The sequence below is a fragment of the Cygnus atratus genome, chromosome 5, assembly GCF_013377495.2.
Source record: "Cygnus atratus isolate AKBS03 ecotype Queensland, Australia chromosome 5, CAtr_DNAZoo_HiC_assembly, whole genome shotgun sequence".
In the NCBI taxonomy this organism is placed as follows: Eukaryota; Metazoa; Chordata; class Aves; order Anseriformes; family Anatidae; genus Cygnus; species Cygnus atratus.
In genome coordinates, this window is record NC_066366.1 from 21,784,870 (window position 1) to 21,805,737 (window position 20,868).

Sequence of the window (20,868 nt, forward strand, 5' to 3'; positions counted from 1 at the left end):
AGCTTAAAGGCTGCCTGAGAAACAAAGTGGCGCAAAAGCGATCAATTAGCTACGTGGAAAGGGCAGGTGTTTCAAAGAGAGGCACCAGCTTTTAGTAATTTATTGAGGAAAAAAAAGGTAGAGTATTTAAGTACACACATCTCTGCCTTACAGGGCATAGGACGCACTATCTACATACAGGCTGGAAACGCAGTAGGAACAGCCCCACTCAACCTTTGACAAAGATACCGAGGTAAACATGCAATAGATGCATACAAAGGTGTATAACAGAAGCACAGAAAATAGTAATAAACACTTCTAAAGCTAAAACCCATTAAACAAAAGCAAAACAGTAAAGAACATCACATTTAACACAATAGTAATTTAGCCCCTTATTGCACTTTGAACATATACATGACAGTTATCTCCCACAATTTAGTATTTCAACACTGATGCTACACTTCTCATATAATATTGCTTGAAGCTGCAATATTACAGGCACTGATAGTACAGTCGACTGAGTTAGAGCTGAAAGTATTTACAAAGTTAAACTTCATTGCATAATACTCGAATTACCATAAATTTAAAAACATTAATGCAATACAAAATTAGACGGTTGCGTTGTTTTTACAAACATTAATATTTTGACAATTATTAATTTGCTGTATACAGAAAGATTTTGACATACCAGAAGTTATTACATCTCAATTTTCTTTTATCCAACTAACAGGTACCTTAGGTAAAAAACAGTAAAGTTTGAGCTTTAAAATGCTTTACCACAAATCAAGATGAACTTTAAAGCATATTTTGTAGCCTCCAGTTTCATTTCCTTCTACTTGGATTACTTTTTAATACTATTTTTAAATGCATATGCAGAATGTGATTGTGAATTAATGACTTTAACGCTCTGCTCAGTTATACCTCCAAAAATTTTGAAGTCTTCTAATTCCAAGATTGAACATGTCAATGAAAAATGTCAGGGCTGCAGCACATGATGCTTTAGACTTCAAGTACAAACATACTCATAATGAGGAAAAAAAATAGTATATTTCATTAAAAATGCTAACAGCTGGTTCTAGTTAGCATCCTTTGCATGGATGAAATTAAGTTAGAAAGTTCCCATCCCTTGGCTTTCATATATCTAAAATACAGCATGTTTTTGAAAATTATATAATATATATATTTAGAGACCATATCAAGAACACTAATAGTAACCTAGTATTGCTTACTAGAAAATGATCACCTGAGGAAATAGCTTATTTTAATGTATAAATTGTTGAGGGAAGCTTAGGGAGTTGATGCAGAAACTACGGAGTGAAAGTTCTTTGGCCAGTTAAACACAAAGAGGACTATAATAGTTCTCATATGGTCTTGTCAAATCTTATGAAGGATGAAACTTCATTAAAAATAGAGGAAAATGCAACAGCTAATGCATACACACATTTACTCTTCTTGCATTGCAGAAGTACTTAAATAAGCAACTTGCCTGATTTCCAGTGTACCTCTGGTTATCATTTATATAAAATAAGGAAATTACCCAATGGTATTCCACTTCAGTGACCTACCACATCAATTAAAAACCTGATGGTCAGTAAAGCTAAAGAAATTGCTTCAAGTTTTCAAATGGATTTTATCACAGATGACAGTAATCTCTAATTAGAGATAAAAAAAAGAATAGTGCACAGGGTACACTACTCATTTTCAAAGCATAATATTCTATCTGTAGGAGATTCACTGTATTTTTAAAAAATGAACATACAATATGAGTCCTTGTTACGCAAATCAATTAACAACAGACTGCCTTCTTTGTAAGGGTAACATTATTCTGAAGGCAAGTGAGAATCTAAAAAATGTTATTGGCTATATGGCATTCAAAAACTATGAAAAGGCAGCAGACATGGCATACTATTGGAGAAAAAGATCACAGGAGAATGAGAAAATATTCAGTATATAAAAAAGCGAAAGGATATTGTGCAAGAGGTCATTAACAGCTTAAAGTTCATTTTGAAAGGGACTTTACCACGATTCCAACTCAAAATCAGAGAAGCACCACTACTCCTTTCTTAATTTAAAATACTCTTAAAACTCAAATGAAAGGACTTTTGATGAGATTACTTCAAAGTAGCTAAAAAAAGAGATGTAATTGAGCAAAACTTTTGAATAATTAACTTAATACTTTGAAATGCAAAAACCAGTGGGCGTGCACATTTATTATCCAATGACAGAGATAGTTCTGTATAACAAGAAGAAATGAAGAGACACTGTAGCAATTTAAGGAAGATTTCAAAATACCTACATGTTGTTAAATGACCTGTGTAACTTAAATACACATCAGCTTCTTTGTCTTTAATCTTATAGTACAGTCCCAAATTTAGTAACTGCCACTTCCACAGGTCTTTATTTGCAGTATGCTGCTACATAATTAGCATCTAGTAATACAATTTGTTAATGAGAGGAAAACGTGATGAACCATAAACCAGAACCTAGATTCATTTTATTTTTAAACCACCACATTTATACAGGACACTAACTGTACTTTCTTGCCAAGACATTCAAAAGAAAAGCAATCCTGCCTATATTTTCAATTAAAAACATGCTTTATTGATAAAAAGCATGTTTACTTTTCAGTATTTTGAAAAATGTAAGAAAATATATATATACATATATGTATCTATACACATATCCAGAATAACCTGTGTTTGGGACACAGTATAGGTGACCAAGCTGATATTAAGGGGAAAAAAGTAATTCAGAAAAGAGACCTGCATACATTAAAATTAAAGTTGTACTTAAATTTTCTTTCAATATCATAGCTTTAGTGCTAGTAATATTGTGTTACCGTGTAGGAATTTCACTACTGATCTTTTATGGCTTAATGTTATTTATACAAACACTGCAGAATTAAAACATTTTACACAGTTGAAGTTGCTCAAAATGCACCTAAAATTGAACAGTTAGCGTTTAGAATAAAATCTAGACAACTGTCAGACACTGACAACAGGCTTGATGGTAGACTGAAATTTAACAAATAGTTTTAGTGACTATTCATATGAAAATACTGACTTCTATGCATGAAACTTTCTATATAATTTCAAATGCAATAACATTAAGTCTCACTCTTTTACATTTAACTTTGAAAGATCACTTATAGTTGCATATTTAAGACTTACGTCACGCTTTTAATTCTACGTATAGCCAAAATAGTAAAAAAAAAAACAAACTACTATATAACAGTAGAACGCAGAAATGTGTGCAAATGCCAAAGAATATTTTTTTTTAACAGAAGAAACTCAAGTTGAACCAGATTTTCTTTGCACCTGATTATTTTGCCTAGGTTTTCTCCAAGTTTCAATTGCATTTTAACACTCTAAACACAATAACCTAAAGACTTCAAGTTTCCTAAATTTCATAGGTTCGTAAGAACCAAAATGTAAATGAATCATCAATATAAAAACAATTACTGAAAATAACGTCAAACTGAAGAACTGCATCACAGTGATTTAAGACAAAGCTCTACAGCAGTTATTTGACTTTGAGAAGTAAGTTGCTGAAGTATGTAACACAATCAACATACTTCTAGGAGACTGCTAGAATGTTACAATTTGGTAACATTTCATTTAAGTCTACAGAAAAAAAACAAAACACTATTTTGATTACTTCTGCAAGAGATTACTGGCTCATAAAACCAACTTCAAACCAGGAAAGTGATTCAATAAGAAAAAAAAGATTTTAATTTGAAAACAGTTTTCCATTTTAGAAGATTACTACTTATAGCATGCCTTTGGAGGACAAGTGGGAAAAGGCAGAGAACATGCAATCCAAAAATCCAATAGCACCTTGCCAGCAGATACTCCCTGAAAAAACTGAAGTTTCCAACAATCAGTTTAGTAGCAAAAATATTCATTCTCTTTCAACTCTGAGTGTGTTTCTGATGGTGAACTCCATTTTATTTTTAAAACTCTCATATGTCTTTGTTACTGGAAGCTCTAAGCAATTAAGGAGTCTGTTTCCAATGGGATAACCTACATGCAGAAATTTAATAGTTGGTTCAGGATCAAAACCAATAGGCGGTATAGAAAAAGAACCTGTTACAAAGTACAGAATATCCTCCAACGTCACTACAGACTCACCACCTGAAAAAAAAAGAATTAGATTATATCATTCATTGTTTATCACCCATAAAACATTTACTGCATGTTAAGTGTTATAGGAGAAAAAGTGAAAACAGGGAACCCCTGTTAGATGAACATGCAGTTACATGACTGAAGAATAAAAGACCGTAGCAAGAAAGATCCACTTGGGTTAGTTCTGAAAAATCTTAGGTCAATAGACAAAAAAATAATCCATACTTCTGCAAGAAGAGACACCACATTTTTTTTTTTTTTAAATCTAATATGTTCACAGCATAGCCAAAGAGAAGGGGTTAAAATATTTTTTCTACACCACTTAGTTTTTTATTACTGCTCTCAAGTTTTTATTAAGCAGTTTTATTGTGCAGTTTCAGAAGTAATAACTGGTGATAAAGAGGTGGGGAGTGGGAACAATTAGGAATTGACAGTTAACTCAAAATCTTTGATTTATCACAGCGAACTCTGAAAACCAAACCCTATAGATATACCAGCAATTAAATCATAGAATCATTGAATGGCCTGGGTTGAAAAGGACCTTAAAGATCACGTAGTTTCAACCCTCCTGCTCTGGGCAGGTTTGCCAACCACTAGAGCAAGCTGCCTGGAGCCACATTCAGCCTGGCCTTGAATGCCTCCAGGGATGGGGCATCCACAACCCCTCTGTGCAACTTGTGCCTCACCACCCTCTGAGTGAAAAACTCCTAATATCTAACCTAAATCTCCTCTTAGTTCAAATGCCTTGATCAGGGAATGGGGGAGGGAATTACTTACTTTCCACATCTTGCAAATAACCTATCCAAAAATCAGCACCTCCAACTTCCTTTACACTCGATGAGCAATGGATTGTAAATAGATCACAGAGAGTTTCTGCTGAAAGTCTTTCAGGTTTGTGGCAAAATATGCTAGAGAATGCAACTGGATGCATTTCCATTTTTTCTAGCACACCGAGAGTTTTCAAACCTTGCCTAAAACTAGGAGGAGAAGAGAAGAAAAAGAAAAATGACTAAGCATGCATCAGAAACTCAGTAGGTAACTAACTGAACTCCAGTTACTCTACAGGTTAATTTAAAAAAAAAATCCTCATACTCTAAATTAGTGTTTCATAGGTCTCAGAGATTCGGTCTATTCAAATTTGTCACAGATAACAGAATAAACGGTCAGTATAAATCCAAACATATTTGTTAAAGAAAACCTACCATCAAATACCTTTTTAGTGAGCAAATTAAGAATTTAGATTACAAGTAAGTTCAGAGTCCAATCAAAATATAGTCAAAAGTTGCAACTCTCTCCCCCTTGCTGGAGTCACCAGTACATAGGAACATCAATGCAGTGTTTACATTTTAAATAGGTCAATTTATACGTGTGTGCATGTGTGTGCATTATCACCATCGTAATGGTACACACACCCTAATTAGAGCTTTAAACATTTTAAATTTTAGAAGTGTTGAGAATTTAAGGCTCAAATTTGAGTTTTTCTGAATTAAAACTAAAACATGAAAATTTCTATACCCTATATTTTTAGTGCAAAGGCCTTTGACTGTTATAAACTGTAGAATGACAAACTCCCCTCTTCACAGTAAGAAAAAAAAGAACACAACCAAGTAGTAGAACAGACTAGACAACAAATACTAAGGACACAAGTTAAATAGATACATAATCATTTCAGTCTTCCAGTTAAACTAACAAACTATTTAACAACCACTACTTGATCCACCAAAAGTTACAGATTGTTTCATCCAATTAAATAGAAAATAATCACGAACATGTAAAATTCAGTTTTAGCAACATATTAGTTTGTATTTTAGTATGGAAAAAGAGAGGAATGGTGAAAATTCACAAACCCAAACAAACCTTTCTAAGGGTGAAATAATTCTCTTGATTACATGATGGGTCAATAAGTCATTCACCAGCATATTCTTATCACACAAATCTGTTACAGGTCTTAAACATCCAGCAGCAGCAAGGAAATCATAGCACTCGTGTATAGTTGACTGTAGGCTAGACAGACTATTTGAATATTTTATCTGTAACAAAGATAAAAGTTAGGAATGTGTTTACTACACGTGTATATATGTACATATTTTTATGGAGGGGGAGAGAGGGAGAGCATTTTAATTTGAACTAAAGTTACATTTAATAAGCCCTTCTTATCTCTAAATATAGACTTGAATAAGAATTGCCCAATAAGTTTAGCTTTGTTTACCTTTTTTATTGTTTGCGCTACATCAATATCAGCAACATCTTCCAAGTTTGGCTTCACATTCTCTGGACCGTGGACAAGACAATTGAACAATATTTTGGAAAAGAAACCAGGAGATGGACCACCGTGAACTAGAGAAACTGCAATCATTTTCCCAGCTTCAAAATATAGATTCTCTTTTAGAGCTGAAAATGAAGCAAAATATCTTTACTATATATCCCTAAAAATCATTTTGTGATCCTCTTAGTTTTTATAAAAAATCTCAATGTAATTCACTCTTACTTTAGAGGATGCAACCAGTGAGGTTTGCCATCTCCTGTTGCTTGAAACAGTAAGACCGGTAAGACATTTAATTTTGAAGCACAAGAACTCAAAGAAGTTAGCTTTGGGTCTTTAGAGAGCATGTTATCACAGATAAATGTTCTATAAATTTAAGGAAAAGAAGTTCACTTGCAGGGAACAAAAATAAAAGAGTCCCAAGTCTAATTAAATAGACAATGTATTCTTCTCTTGTTAGTTATCAAGATTTCCAACTACATCAAATATTGCTTTATTCTAAAAAGTAAACGGCAGTGAATTTAAATGTTTAGTGTTACAACTGCCCTGCAACATTTAGAAAAGGAAAGTAAGAAAATCCACAAAAACAATTTGACCTTCATGGCTTTGATTTTAAAATAACAATCACACTGGCCGAGGACAAAAACCTTTAAAGCTACATAGTTCTTTATTTTTGAACAAAGCATGTAAGTACCTTGAGAATCAAGGGACAAGTTCTTTGCAGAAGAGCCCTCAAACAATGATGAATTCTGAAGATGTCCCATTAGTAGCTGGAAGAAAAGGTGTTTTGATCCAGTAGAAGTATCTGTCTTTAATCTATTTTTACAGTTTGTGAACTTTACTTCAATGGTGTTTGTAGGTCTGAAGTTACGCTGCCTAAATCCTTTTAAAGCAGTATTCCAGATATTTTCTGTATTGATGTTAAGCCTTGTAGTTTTTGTATTAATTTGTTGCTTTAACTCCTTCAGTATACTGGAAACTTCCCTTCTTTGTGTTCCTAAATGCCTAAAAGAAAATTGCATGAATTTCCAGATGAAACCTATGATTCAATGAGCAATAGTTACACAGACAGTAACCAAAAATCTTTTAAGAGAAACAAAAACTCTTAAACAGTTTAGCATATTGAAGCCTAAATTATACCAGGAAAATATCTGGAGTAGATTCTTCAAGTTTTAAAATAAGTTGCTACTACAGAGTTAAAGTACATCTAAGAGCTAGCATATACCTTAGCATAAAGTGAAGTTATTTTGCCAATCCAGTTACACCAACGAGGTGCCAAACAATTCTCACACCTTCATTCTATGTTTGAACGATGTGAGACAAGTGAGAAATTGAAGAGCATACAATTTTTTTTTGCATGTGAAGGGATGTTTTGTAACCAAGTTAGAATACTCTTTCAACTATTCACTAATATACATCTTTGTCATTATAATAACAATATATATTTGAATGAGAGAAGAAAAATATTTCAATTCCCATTAAAAAAACAGCACCAGCCTAAATAAGACCCCTTCATTTTTTTCTTTAAACTTTGCCACCAAAACTATTTTAAAATACCCTGTATACTGTAGGTAATTAATTCCCTCATTAGGGTTTTTAGCACATATTACAGGTAGAATTCACAAATTAAGTACTTACAACAAGATAAAGAATTTTGTATCCTTAGAGTGAATATTATACATTAAAACATTATCTTATTACTGATTTTAGCAAAATCACAAACTATTCCTATGGTGCAAATGCAAAAACATTGAAAATTTAGGACATGTTTAATTTGAAAAAAGCAATTAGGGGAATAAAAAAAAATATTGTTTCTAAAGAATGCCTAGCCATGCTTCCTCAAGGACAAATATATGTTTCTGAGTTTTGATTCCCTTGCCATCCAACCTAAAAATTCTCAGTAGGTATCATTTTCTCCTAACCTGCCCCCCTAGCATTTAGAAACATCAGAAGACATTATAAAGTTATGACTTCAGTGTACTCATTCCAGTATCTTAGTGACTATATATAAACACACACATACATATAGCCACTATGCCTACATACAGACACACACACCACGTTCTGCAGGAAATAGGTACAAAGTCATGTGCTAAGATCACTCTTCAATGTAAAAAAAAAATAGAAGAAAATACTTTTTTCTCAGGGACCGGTTCCTGTTTGACACCAGTGGAGATAAGGACATTGTCATTCTGTTGGATGGTGGAAGTTCTAGGCGTGAGCAGGGTGATAAGTTGTTCTGGCATATTATCTTTGGTGATCTATAAGCAAAAAATATTTTAAGAGCAGCTTAACATTTTTTTTTGAAGGTAGCAATATACTTTCTCCACTGTTTCAGTACCAAAACTCATTTGTATGTTTATTCAAATTAAGTCCATCAGTGTGTGGATTACAATTTCAGAAAGAGTCAGCATTTTATTATGAAGTGGTTTTAGGATCTGTTTTGTTGCATCCTATCTATGAGATGGAAGTCCTGACTAATATGATATTTAAATTAAAAATACTGATTTCTACAGACTTGATAAGCTTTTATTACTGCACAAAAAAACCACAATTTATACGAAAACATTGGTAAACTAGATTTCGAGCACACTTAACATGCACAAATACAGATAAGGAATCTTAGCTTTAAGTTTTGCCATTTGTACACTTAACATTACATCTAAATGGTAAATATTCCCTTTACAAGGAGCTTATTTTGTAAACCTAAAAACTGGCTTGCATGCCACCCAATATGAACAACTATAGCAAATTTACAGTGTTCATACCTTACTTGGATAACTGCAATCACTAAACTTTTTGGTCAGACTTAACTCAATTTGCAATTTAATATAAAAATGTCTCTCCTACACAATAATCCATCACCTCCTCATAATTAAATACTATTTTATATTATAATCTGTTTTCTTCTACAAAATTACACACTGGAGAAGAAAGCTGTGTTGAGATCCAGGTGACTGCCGAGGGTACTTTGGAGATGGCTCTTCCAGCAAACAAGTTGTCCCATCTGTCTTTTCAGAGGTAGCCAAAGAACGCTTTTTCTGTTTGCTGTATTTCCCTGCATTGTGAAATGATATCAACTTAATGAATTTGCTAGCTGTAAAATATATACTTTTAAGGTTTACCATCTGAAGAAGTCACCATCACATTTTTAACATTACCTGATTTTGCAAAGATACTTCTGCATTCCACGCACTCCCAGTTTTGCTCCCATGATTTCATAGACGAACAGGCCAAGTGAGTTCCACGGGAACCACAAGATTGACAACGCTTTATTTCCCACTTACTAAAATTAAAAACTTATTTAGAATTACACAGAAGAATGAAACTGATTAAAACTAGGAGCATTCAACAGTAAACTTAATCCAGACACTAAAATAACAAAGCATAATTTGTCGATCTGGTAAGACTATATAAGGGGAACTTTCTTCAGACAAGGTGTACTCACAATTCATGGATACAACAAACAAAAAAAACTACCCATGTTCTAGCACCTTGTATTAAATGAGTATGAGTGAGTATGGCTCTCTTGCCTTGCCTTGAAGTCAATAGTTTAAAGCCAGTATTTTGTCCTCATGTTGCTAGCCAGCAATGTCTTTCTTTTTTTTTTTTTTTTTTAAACAGGAAACCACTGTTCAGCTTTCCAAAATGTTGAATTCTTGAAAGTAGCATATCTGATTGTTTTTACACATTCTAAATAATACTCTTCATTAATGATAGTGTTTAAATATCTGCTAGAATTTTGTCTAGATTTATTCAGATTTGCTTAAATATACTATAACAGAACATGACTGATATGAGTTAAAACACTGGGAGCCAAAAGATACAACTGTTAAAGGCTAAGTCAATTAGTACGTACACCAAGAATGAACTCAGCAATGCTTGGCCAAACCTGCATAGCGCGTAGTTAACACCTACAGGGAAAAACCTACCACATGAACGGATCTTCAAAGTAGAAGCTCTGCCTGACAGCTTTGAGTACTCATTACAATAAAACATACATTTCAGAAACTCACAAATAAAGCAATGAAAAGCAATACAGAAAATGAACTTGATCAAAAATTAAGCAAATGGTAGAGCAGAATAAAGCCTTTTGTAAGATCACTCAAGCCTCTCCAAGCTATCAGCAATATTCTAGCTGCCATTCACATCCAACAGGATGACTCACAGCCTTGCCTCATTAAGTGGTTAGGACTACCCCTTCCACCCCCAGGTGATCTTCCTGGAAAAAACATCATACCTGTCAGGTTCATTATAGTCTCTTCCTTCTTTGCAGAGACATCTTCTAATGTCACAGTGTTGATAACATTGCAGCAGGTCTTGATATGCATTCTCTTCAAGTTCCCAAGATGCATCCCTATAAACAAGGCAGCTGGTCTGCTACTATAACTGTATTTCTGATCATGTAACATTCTAGCAACAACTAAACAACCCCAGGAGGTAAAGAAGAAAACCTAGGGTGAAGTAATTATCTTGCAACACAGAAATTAAACATAACTACCTACAAAAGTGACCTCTTAAGCAAATCTATAAGGGTTCACTTGATTTGTATTACACTGGGTATCAAAGTAGGTTTGTATAAAACTGACTATTTACAAAGTTACTTACTTTTCTGGAATGTGTATGCCCATTCTCAACATTTCTTCCTGAAATTTGTCCTTGTTATTACATACTGTGCACCTAAAGAAAAATATCCCAGCACTCAAAGCTTGATACTGTGTCAAGGAAAAAAAGGGGAAAAAAGAAAAAACAGAAAACCAAAACAATTATTGAATTACTAGCATCCTTAGAATGACAATATAGGTCTTAATATCTATAGCCATAAAATTCATGGACACCATCCTGGTGTGGATGTTAAGTCTGATGACAATCATGATGCCACTTGACCTTGATGCAAATGATATTTTTTCTTCCTTTAGAAGACAAGTGTCTCTAACACTTTCAACAGTTCAGATACAAGAATCAGGATCATAAATGAAAGAATAATCCTTCTTTTCAGTCAGATTCACCAGCTTCAGGATGAGTTTACAAAAAGAACCTCATAACTTTTTCCAACTATGGACTTAGGCAAGGGGAATTGATTATTGACAAATGACATTTTTAGCATTCAGATTCTGCACACAATGGTAGCACACAAGAAGGCAGCTACCTAGGTGGAACTTTATTTCTTAAAAAGAACCAAAGCCTGGAAGTGTGTCAGACATGCAGAAACAGCAGGGAAAAAAAGTTTAATAACATAAAAAATTCCTTCTTGTAAGACACTAGTGTCCTAAACACAATTTTAATATTGTCCTTCCAATCACAGAATCATTAAGGTTGGAAAAGACCTCCAAGATCATCTGATCCAACCATCCCCCCACCACCACTATTACCCACTAAACCATGTCCTTAAGCACCAGGTCCAACCTTTCTGTAAACACTCCCAGGGACGGTGACTCCACCACCTCTGGGCAACCCGTTCCAATGCCTGACTGCTCTTTCTTTGAAGAAAGAACCTGAACCTCTCCTGGCACAACTTGAGGCCATTCCCTTTAGTCCTATCGCTGGTTATGTGTGAGAAAAGGCCGACTCCCAGCTCCCCACACCTTCCTTTCAGGTAGTTGCAGAGAACAGTAAGGTCTCCCCTGAGCCTCCTCTTCTCCAGGTTAAACCCCAGTTCCTTCAACCGCTCCTCACAGGACTTGCGTTCCAGGCCCTTCACCAACTTCGTAGCCCTTCTCTAGACATGCTCCAGGGCCTCAATATCTTTCTTGAAATCTAATGTATTTCCATGTGATATTATCCGTAAGTAATTCTACATAATTTTAAGCAATTGTCCCATATTTTTTAAAATGGAAATGTGATCTCCATGGAAAAAAAAGAAATGGAGAACCTGTCTTACCTGCAAGCATTCTCGATGAAACCAAGCATTTTTACAACAAGGACTTTTCAATACACTGTACAGTGGAAGATGTTCAACCAAATCCAGGCATATCGTACACTGTGAAGGCCCTCTAGATTCTTTATCCGGAAAGATTTGAACTGGTTTATGCTCCCAACAGTAAGATCTACAAATAACAATGTAAGGTTCCCTTATGAAAACAATGTTTTAAGAACCTTCCTCACAAAAAATGAAGATAGCAAAAGGAATTTCCTACGATACCTTTGACTAAACACTTTGAAACAAGCTAAAAGAGGCAGGAGTAAACAAATCATGTATCTAACAGGGCAGTTCAATAGAACAATAGTAAGGAAGAAGCACATTGCCAACTGATACTTGGTAAATTATGTGGATAATATATCCCCCTTTCTGTCAATATTTCTTTTGGTCCAAATTACGTTTCCTGTCATCAGAACCTTGGTTTCTTCCTATATTTCAATGTTACCATGACATTAATGGATCAATTTTCAGTTTGTACAATGGTTCTACAAAGTCTAGGTAGCATGGTGAATTCTAAAATTTACCCCATTTTCAAAGTAAGACAGGATGTGTAGCTGTAGAACAAATTTTTCTGAAAATGCATTATTTTTACATGTGCTTAACTTCATGTTAAACCATGAGTTGTTCATTTAAAAGTTAAATGCACCCACCCTGCAAACTCAACTCATGGTAAGCAGAATGAAAACATTATCAAAACATACTCAAAAGTATTTTGAGTACAGCCAGAATGCTGGAAAGACTATTGTAAAGGAGCATAAAACCATTATATTTGATACTAAACCCATTTCTCCTGCAGTCCACCTCTAATAAGCAGATCTAGAAGTCTTGTGTTTTGAAACACAATGGAACGGGATACAGTGTATTTTGACTGCTCACAGACAAGCAGGACAAACCAAGGGAAGGAATGCGAGGCTTTTTACTTGCCATTTCCACAAATGCACAGGAGGTAGACAAACAAAGAAAATAAAACCAAATGCCAACCATTCTCCTTCTTTAAAAGTACATAACTAGTACATATAAAGTAAATTTTCAGCAATGTAAATTTTGTCTTTGTGTTTTCCACAAATCAGACTCTTTTTTTCCCCTTCAGATAATCCAGATGTCATTAATCTAACAGCCTCTCCAGTGGCCACAATGAAAAAAACAATTATCTCCTGTACAAATAGAACTGAAATGAGAAAACACACAATAAAATCACCAAACTTACCTGAAGTCTTCCATGAACTGGAAAATACATTCTTTTCGTAGCCCACAAGGAAAATGGTAACTTCGCTTGCATTTGGGAGCTACACATCCAATTGAAGCACCCTTTTTCTTACAGATGTTACATTTCTGGGAAGAATATGTTTTTAAAATAAAAGAATAGTAACATCTAAAGTACGAATGACTATTTATTTGTGTTTTGTGCATATTTCAAAGAGAAGATATATACTTATTTTATAGAATTTGATTACATATTGTTTTTATATGCATGTTGACAGTTACCTCTAAGCTGAGATACAAATTATCAGTATTTATAGTTTAGTTGCATCTTTAAAATTACAGCACATCAGCTTGAGGCTCAGCATAATGCCATGAGGCATTATGCATGTATGATTTGCTCTCATTAATTAATCTGCAACACACAGAGGAAATAATAACAGAAAAATTCTACAAGTTTTATTACGGCTTTGGGCTTCTACGAACCCACTGTACTCGTTACTGATATGTAAAATTCAGATTCTTGAATGGGCTTAACACACTGCCAATCGGAGAATAAAACAAACCCCACAAATGACACTATGTGTGCTTAATGAAGAGTTACTCTTTTTTCCTTGTAAAGACCAAGTACTTCATTCTTACCAGTTTTGCAGCTCTGCTAACTTCTTTTCTAATATCTGTGATCAAAAACCCATCCACACCTTCATCTTCTTCTCCCCTCTGCCAAATACCACTTGACATCAACTATGAAAACAAAAAGTATTAAAAGATTCATCTACCTAAAGATTTAAAATTACCTACACTGCATTTGTCAAGTAGAAGAAAGACATTTAATCTAAAAAAGCTTGTATAAACATTTTAAGTAAAGCAGAATAGCCTCCTTCTGGCCCCAAATACATTGACATTAAAAACACTGAAATCTGCCATGAATAATTTACATTTCCAGGCACTTGATGGTATTCTAGACTGATGATATGGCAAATGGCCAGGTAATCTAACCCTGTTTATAGATGCACATAATGATTAGAAAATGATCCAAGGCATCTACGCACTTAGATGATATTCATCAGATATGGGACAACAGGGAACAGTAATCAGTAATATGAAAATAGTTTCATAACATCAAAGTTTTACATAATACTGTAAAGCTCAAGATGGAGTATTTTATCTTCCTTTTCAAAATATAGGGACTACTCAGATAATTGTCAAACAATTACTTTCATCAAATAAAGCTTCAGAGGAAATAAAATTAAATTAGTTTAGTTAATGTGAATGACAATTGTGCTGGGGAGATAATGAAGCACAGTAGGAAGTATCCGTACTGAAGTGCAACCTAAGAGCAAAAGTAATTCACTTTAGAGGAGAATTGGATAAAAACAGATTCCAGTAACTTGGCAAGTCACAAGAGCTTGACAATAATTTAGAGTAAACAATTGCCTAGCAAAGCAGTTATATCACAGAGTTCAAATAACTAAAGAGTTTCATAACTTGATACCTCTTATATTCCTTCCAATCTCATTTTATAGTTCTCTCAGAAGCAAAATTGCAATATAGTACCATTTTCTAATCACAGGATTTTGTCAATACTTTTAGTCTAATACACGTGATATTTTATACCAAAACCGATTAAGAATATTTTTCCAAGTGTGGGATATTTGGCAATGAAATAAGATGCACAGCTAATTGTTGGTTTTTTTTTCCTATAATTCTTTTGTTATATAGTACTCACAATGTTTTAATAAAATCATGTTCATTTGTTTTTAAAGAGGTGGGAACCAAAGCCTAAAAGATAACCGTAGGAAGTTTCTTAGAACAAAACCTCAAATTAGTGATTTATAGAATATTTTAACATCTTCATAATACTCAAGCGTTGCAAGCATTCACTTTCCTAGTTGTTCTGCTCCATCAAGAAAAGATGTTTTCTACCTTTTCATTTGGCCTTACGTGTGACTAACAAGATTATCACAAACAGACCTAAAATTCCTTTCAGCTGCTTAAAACTACTTTAAGAAAGAAATATCTTTACATAACCCCAGAAAACCTCCACCGCTCTGCTTTATCTTTTAAGGATTTAATATCCAACCTATTAAGTCATCTGCAAAAATCCGAGGTTTAGAGTTTGGAAGGTAGTATAAGTAGAACATGCATTTTGGAAAATTACAAGTGTGATAAATATCACACTGCCGCAACTTGTGGCCATTTCCCCTCACCTTAAACCATAAAGGTTTGTTGGGATTTATTTAATCTGCTGCACCTAACAGGTATACAAACCTTCAAGGCTACAAGTTTACGCTGACAGTTCAAGCTTTATAATGAAATATTTGGATGAGTTATGGCTATTTAATATTGTTTGCGTTTACTGTTTTGCAGGTAAAAACAAATGAGCTTCAAGATCAGTATCACATACTTACCAAACAGTAATAATGAACAGTCAGATTGTATTCCACATAGGTCTTTTTTTCTCCATACTTTTCAGGGCAGTCGTCTGTCCATCCACAGAGAACACAGGCTGAAAAACAGATCATGGTTAGGATCAGTGAGCATACTGGAATTACTGTGGATCAGCTGTAAAGCAGTAACTCTTATCTCTTTTAATTGCATGCATCCTGAAGTAGATTACATGATAAAGGACAGTAGATACTGAAGGGGAAATTCAAATTGTCGCTTCTCAGCAATGGTAATTCACGACCCAAGGAATGATCTGGCATGGAGGGGAAGAAGGCCTGACTGCAGAAAGGGTTAAACTGGCTGGGAGCAGTAAAGTCAGAGACAGAACGACTCCCTGTAAGGGAGTGAAGTTTTCCTTGGTGATGAGATAAGGAATATCCACAGCATTGTCTTGTGGCAATCCTGGAATGCAAATGCTAAGGGGCCACCTTAGGGCAGCAGGATTGGTGCTGGGAGATGAACTTAACACCCAGCTAGATTGCCTGATACTGAAGCTCACATGATTGATGCTGGGACAAGTGTATATAGTGACACATCTTTGCAGACTCCCTGTAGAACTGATTACAGCATTAGGACTTGTCCAACGCACTGTTCTTTTATATATATATATATATATATATATATATATATATATTTAAGCACAGATATGTTTAATTCAAGGGATTCAATAAAAATAACCCAACTCTCTTTGAGAAACGTTGAATTCCACAGTAAATAAAGGAGTGGGTACTGTTTATTTATTTTCTAGTTCCCCAGCATGAAAACACTTCACATGTTCCACCTGCCTGCTGATTCAGAAGAGAGCTATCACCCAAACAAACTCACAAGCTGATTTTGCTCCCAACTAAAACGTTCTTCCCAACATACCTGCAGATAATTATTAAACAGTCAAGAATGTCTAAATACGTGAAATATATGACATAAATTTTTTTAGTATAATATACAAAGATGTCACCACCTTAGAATCCACGAAGCAGCTTAACTGTTTATTTGTATACCTACGTGATAATATTTATGAAGAACATTACTGGTATCATGACTATCAAGTCACATACTAACGGTACCTTTAAAAATATACACTAGTTTCAAAACATTCTAGGTCTTGAGACTAATATTATTATCAGCTAAAACCTTGGGGGATTTCCCCATTTCTGGGGTTCCCAACCTACCAACACACTTGGACATACATAGACATGGAGTTTCTTCCCTTCAATTCTTAATAGATATACAAAAGTACATTTTAGATACTCTAACATCAAGAACAGTCATAGTAGAGAGGAGAAAGAGGTACTGCTTCAGCCTAAAAAAGTTTCTTGAATGATACATCTTGAACATCTGGATGAGGTGTGACAGCTGAACTTTCAAGGTTACTTTCTTAAAACATCTGCAGAAAAGATTGTAAGTATTCTGATTACAGCAAACACAAAACCAAGGAAGTTTACAAGTTATTTCTTTTTCATTCTGAGACAAGCGGTTCCAACACAACTTGATTACTGAAAATCCACCTGCTTTTTCAGACCAAATAAAGTAATTTATAATTGGTATTAGATATGCAGATTTAGGACTTACATAGCTATTTGATAAAAACCTTACTTACGTGGACTTTGAATGTCAAAATTGCTTTCACTCATTCTATTGAGTTCTTCTAGCAGCCTATCATGAAAAGGAGATGAAGAGTTAAATACATCTAGTGCATTAAGAATGTCCACTATGTACTGTTTTTACAGTGCACTTTAAATTCAGAAAAATCCTCAAACTCAGTAAAGTTTTTAAAATGGGAACAAGAACAAAAGAACTAATATTAGAATTCAACTGTTATTGCAAGAGATGGGAGTTGAAAAAGCAGAATGCAAATATTAAGAATACACCCACACTAATGGAATGTACTACGTGTTGGTTATTTATTTCCTCAAAATATTAACAATATGCTTTATTTTCTCTTTGGAAAATTAGCTGCTACATCGGATTTCTATGTGTAGGCCTATGCATAAAGCATTTGTAGTTATTTTCAACATCAAAAAAAAAACACAGATATGTAGGGAATTAGCCTTCACTGTGTGCGTACTTCCTTGACAACTTTGGGAAAAAAAAAGGAAAAAAGATAACGCACGCTTCTTCAAGGCTGTCCTAAGATGATTATTCTTTCTCTAGTGTGAAGTAAAACAACCCTTTTAGGTACAAACCTGTAGATCTTTGGCTTGCCTCTTCCTCTCAGGAGCTGAAGGACACCTTACATAAGGTCTGGAAGACAAGCATCCTGGGATCACTGCCTGCAAGTCCATGCTTGACCTCACAGGTAGATGAACAATTCCCTTAATACCTGCCCAAGTGCGCTGGGAGGCAGCCAATCGCACCTCCAAAGGGGAAGTCTGATAGACTCTGAGCTATTGGAGCTTTGCTATCTACCGTTCAGTTTAGATGACTGCCAGACACAGCTCCAAGAACAATCCTCACGCAGCAGCAAGAATTTGTAAATAGAGTCCTGCAGCCATTCGGTTGGAGTTTTAGGAGGAGGGTTGTAACAAGGAGTGAAAAAGCTGAAAAGGGAGCCGAAGAAACTCTTGGGTGTAAAACAACTGTTCTATAGTACTGTACTTAGTAACAGGCAAATGGAATACTGTGACATGAAACGTTTGCCAGAAAGCAATCTAAAATGAAAATACGCAAAGCTGCAACCAGTCTAGGTTGTGGCAGCGTACACAACAGTCAGGTGAAATTATGGTTGCAGTTTTCCCAGAAACAAACTTCCTCCTTTCTAAACTATAAAAAATAAAGATTAGGGATGGGGGGATGGGGATGGACGGGATGGTCACAAAACCCACAGCTTATACTTTTGCCTTTCTCTTAGGGTTTCCCAGGAATGGCCACTGCCAGTTTCACAATCCTGGATCTACCACAGCCTAGTGCAATAAATAAACTCCACATAAAGCCACCCAAAACCAGTTTTTCACGTTATTATGTTGCAAAGAGGAGCATAGGAGCATATTTCTCCTCCATAGAAGGAGAAAACACGTTTGGCTGGAAACAAGAAAAGCATCCCCTCGCTTCCCTTCCCCCGGCCCCAGCAAAACAAACAAACACTCGCTACTCACACCCGCGGATTCCTCCCGCTTTCTCGCAGTCTCTCAGGGAAGCCCACACGAGAGCCCAAATTTGCAAGTCAAAGGATACGCGAAGGCAGGCGCTGGGGCTCCATGCACAGGCCCTACCCACCAGCTCTGCAGGGACAAAGCGATCCCGTGTTAGCCTATTTGCAAGACAAGCACACATTATCACCCAGTGCTTGTAAAACCAGGGCGTAAACAGAATTTATCTCTTTGCCTAAACGGGCTAAAGCGTCCTCGCAGCGATAGCAGTTCTGTTAAGCTCTAGAACTCTTCACTGCCCCGGGACGTCAGGTGTTTTTAACTTTTGTTTGTTTTAATTAGGGGGACGGGGTAACAGGCAGAATTTCGGGTACCCCTTCTCCCCAGGGCACAAACCGGGGCTGCCCGGCCCCGCCGGCTGCGGCCCCTCAGCCCGTGCCGTTTGCGACCGGGGGTCGCCTCCCCTCACCCTCCGAGCCCCCCGTGCCGGGCCGGCTTCCCCGCGTCTCGCCCAGCCCGAGCCCGCTCCTTCAGTCCCGCGGCCAAGCGCCCGCACCGGGGCGGCCTCACGGCCCCGCCTCGCCGCCCCCGGGGGGAAGCGCCCGCTCGGCGCGGCCCCGCCGCCCCCCTCAGGCCCCCTCTCGCCCCTTGGCATGCGGCGGGGCCAAGCCCGGGCCCGCCGCCGCCGCCACTCACCCGCCGCCGCCGAGAGCCGGAGCCGCCCCCGCTAACTGACAGACAATTCAAACCCCAACATCCGCCGGCGTCGCGGAAGCCTGGTGCCCGCCCCCTGCTCCGCCCAGCGCCGCGCCCGCCGTACGCGGTGTCGGGCAGGGGGCCGCTGACGCGAGCCCCCGGGCGGGGGGCGTCAGGAGCTAGGGGGCTTGTGTGGGGACTCGGGGGGGAAGGGGCCCCGCCAGGCAGAAACGGCCCCTACAATGGCGCCCTTTTTTTTTTTTTTTCTGAGCTATCCCGCTTGCAAGGCCACAGTCTTGACCTGTTTTGCCTCTGGTCAAGGCCACAGTCGTGATAACAATGTTTGCTATAGTAAAATGGAGTTTTTCAGCTAAAGCTTTGTAAGTGATGTTTACACAAATGCTTGTGGCATTTGAATGCTGCTGTAATGCGCTGTTGACCACAGCAAATCAAGTAGCACAAGCAACAAACGAAACAGTGACTTTACAGGCATGACATATGCAAGTGCTGCAGCCACACAAATGTGAATAGAAATGGCTTGTCTCTGTTCTTAAATGTTGGCTAATCAGACTTAAAGCATGCTAGCAGATCACCCACCTCATCCCGCCACCCAAAAGGGTCTCTCCCATACCTAGTGCAGAGCTATACTGTCCCTGGTAACTCATCTCCCAAACCTGGAGTCTGCAGTATCTGGCCCCCAGATGTAAGCTCGCCCCAGGAGCTGGGCCCCAGATCTCTTACCCGCTTTGCAAGCTGCCTGGTTTGAAGTTTGCTAGCTGCACATGCAGAGTAGAGAGCTTACTCAGGACAGTCCAGTAGAGTTTAATAAGAAAAGGCTGACGTGATCAGGCAGAGGTCTTGGCAAGATGAATGTTTACACACAGCTGGCCCCTACCTGTTGTCCCACATCCTCAAAGTTGTCTTCCTCAATGTACCTCCATCGCACCCTTTCCCCAGTTTTGGCATGTCCCCTAAATACACTATAATGTATTTTGCAGAATCACACAAGCACCCTAATATCCTATAAAAGTCTGTTCTTTCCCAAGGCTTGTGGTAATCCTCTTTATCCCTCACCAGTTAGAAAGTTCCAGTGGGAACTCCTCAATGCTTTGAGTGGTTTCTTCAATGGCCCAAGATTTCTGGTCTTTGGTA

At 36.8% G+C, this 20,868-nt stretch overlaps 1 protein-coding gene across 4 annotated transcripts; it reads right to left on the reverse strand.

The window, feature by feature from the left end:
• Window positions 1–65: 65 nt before the first annotated feature.
• Window positions 66–19,839, reverse strand: G2E3 (G2/M-phase specific E3 ubiquitin protein ligase). Of its 4 annotated transcripts, none has more exons than XM_035552053.2 (18): window positions 19,717–19,797; window positions 19,027–19,152; window positions 18,118–18,175; window positions 17,532–17,587; window positions 15,898–15,995; window positions 14,129–14,230; window positions 13,494–13,618; window positions 12,248–12,413; window positions 10,975–11,081; window positions 10,607–10,723; window positions 9,528–9,652; window positions 9,292–9,424; window positions 8,502–8,627; window positions 7,061–7,371; window positions 6,313–6,494; window positions 5,961–6,133; window positions 4,881–5,080; window positions 66–4,112 (listed from the first exon to the last, which is right to left on the reverse strand). In XM_035552053.2, the coding sequence occupies exons 4-18, from the start codon at window positions 17,563–17,565 to the stop codon at window positions 3,880–3,882; spliced, it is 2,232 nt and encodes a 743-aa protein (XP_035407946.1). In that variant the 5' UTR covers window positions 17,566–17,587; window positions 18,118–18,175; window positions 19,027–19,152; window positions 19,717–19,797; the 3' UTR covers window positions 66–3,879. The 4 variants fall into 4 exon arrangements, with proteins under 4 accessions (XP_035407946.1, XP_050567054.1, XP_035407949.1 ...); XM_050711097.1 differs by having other exon boundaries at window positions 78–4,112; window positions 19,027–19,181; window positions 19,717–19,763; XM_035552056.2 differs by lacking the exon at window positions 18,118–18,175 and having other exon boundaries at window positions 78–4,112; window positions 19,717–19,839.
• Between the last annotated feature and the right edge of the window lie 1,029 nt (window positions 19,840–20,868).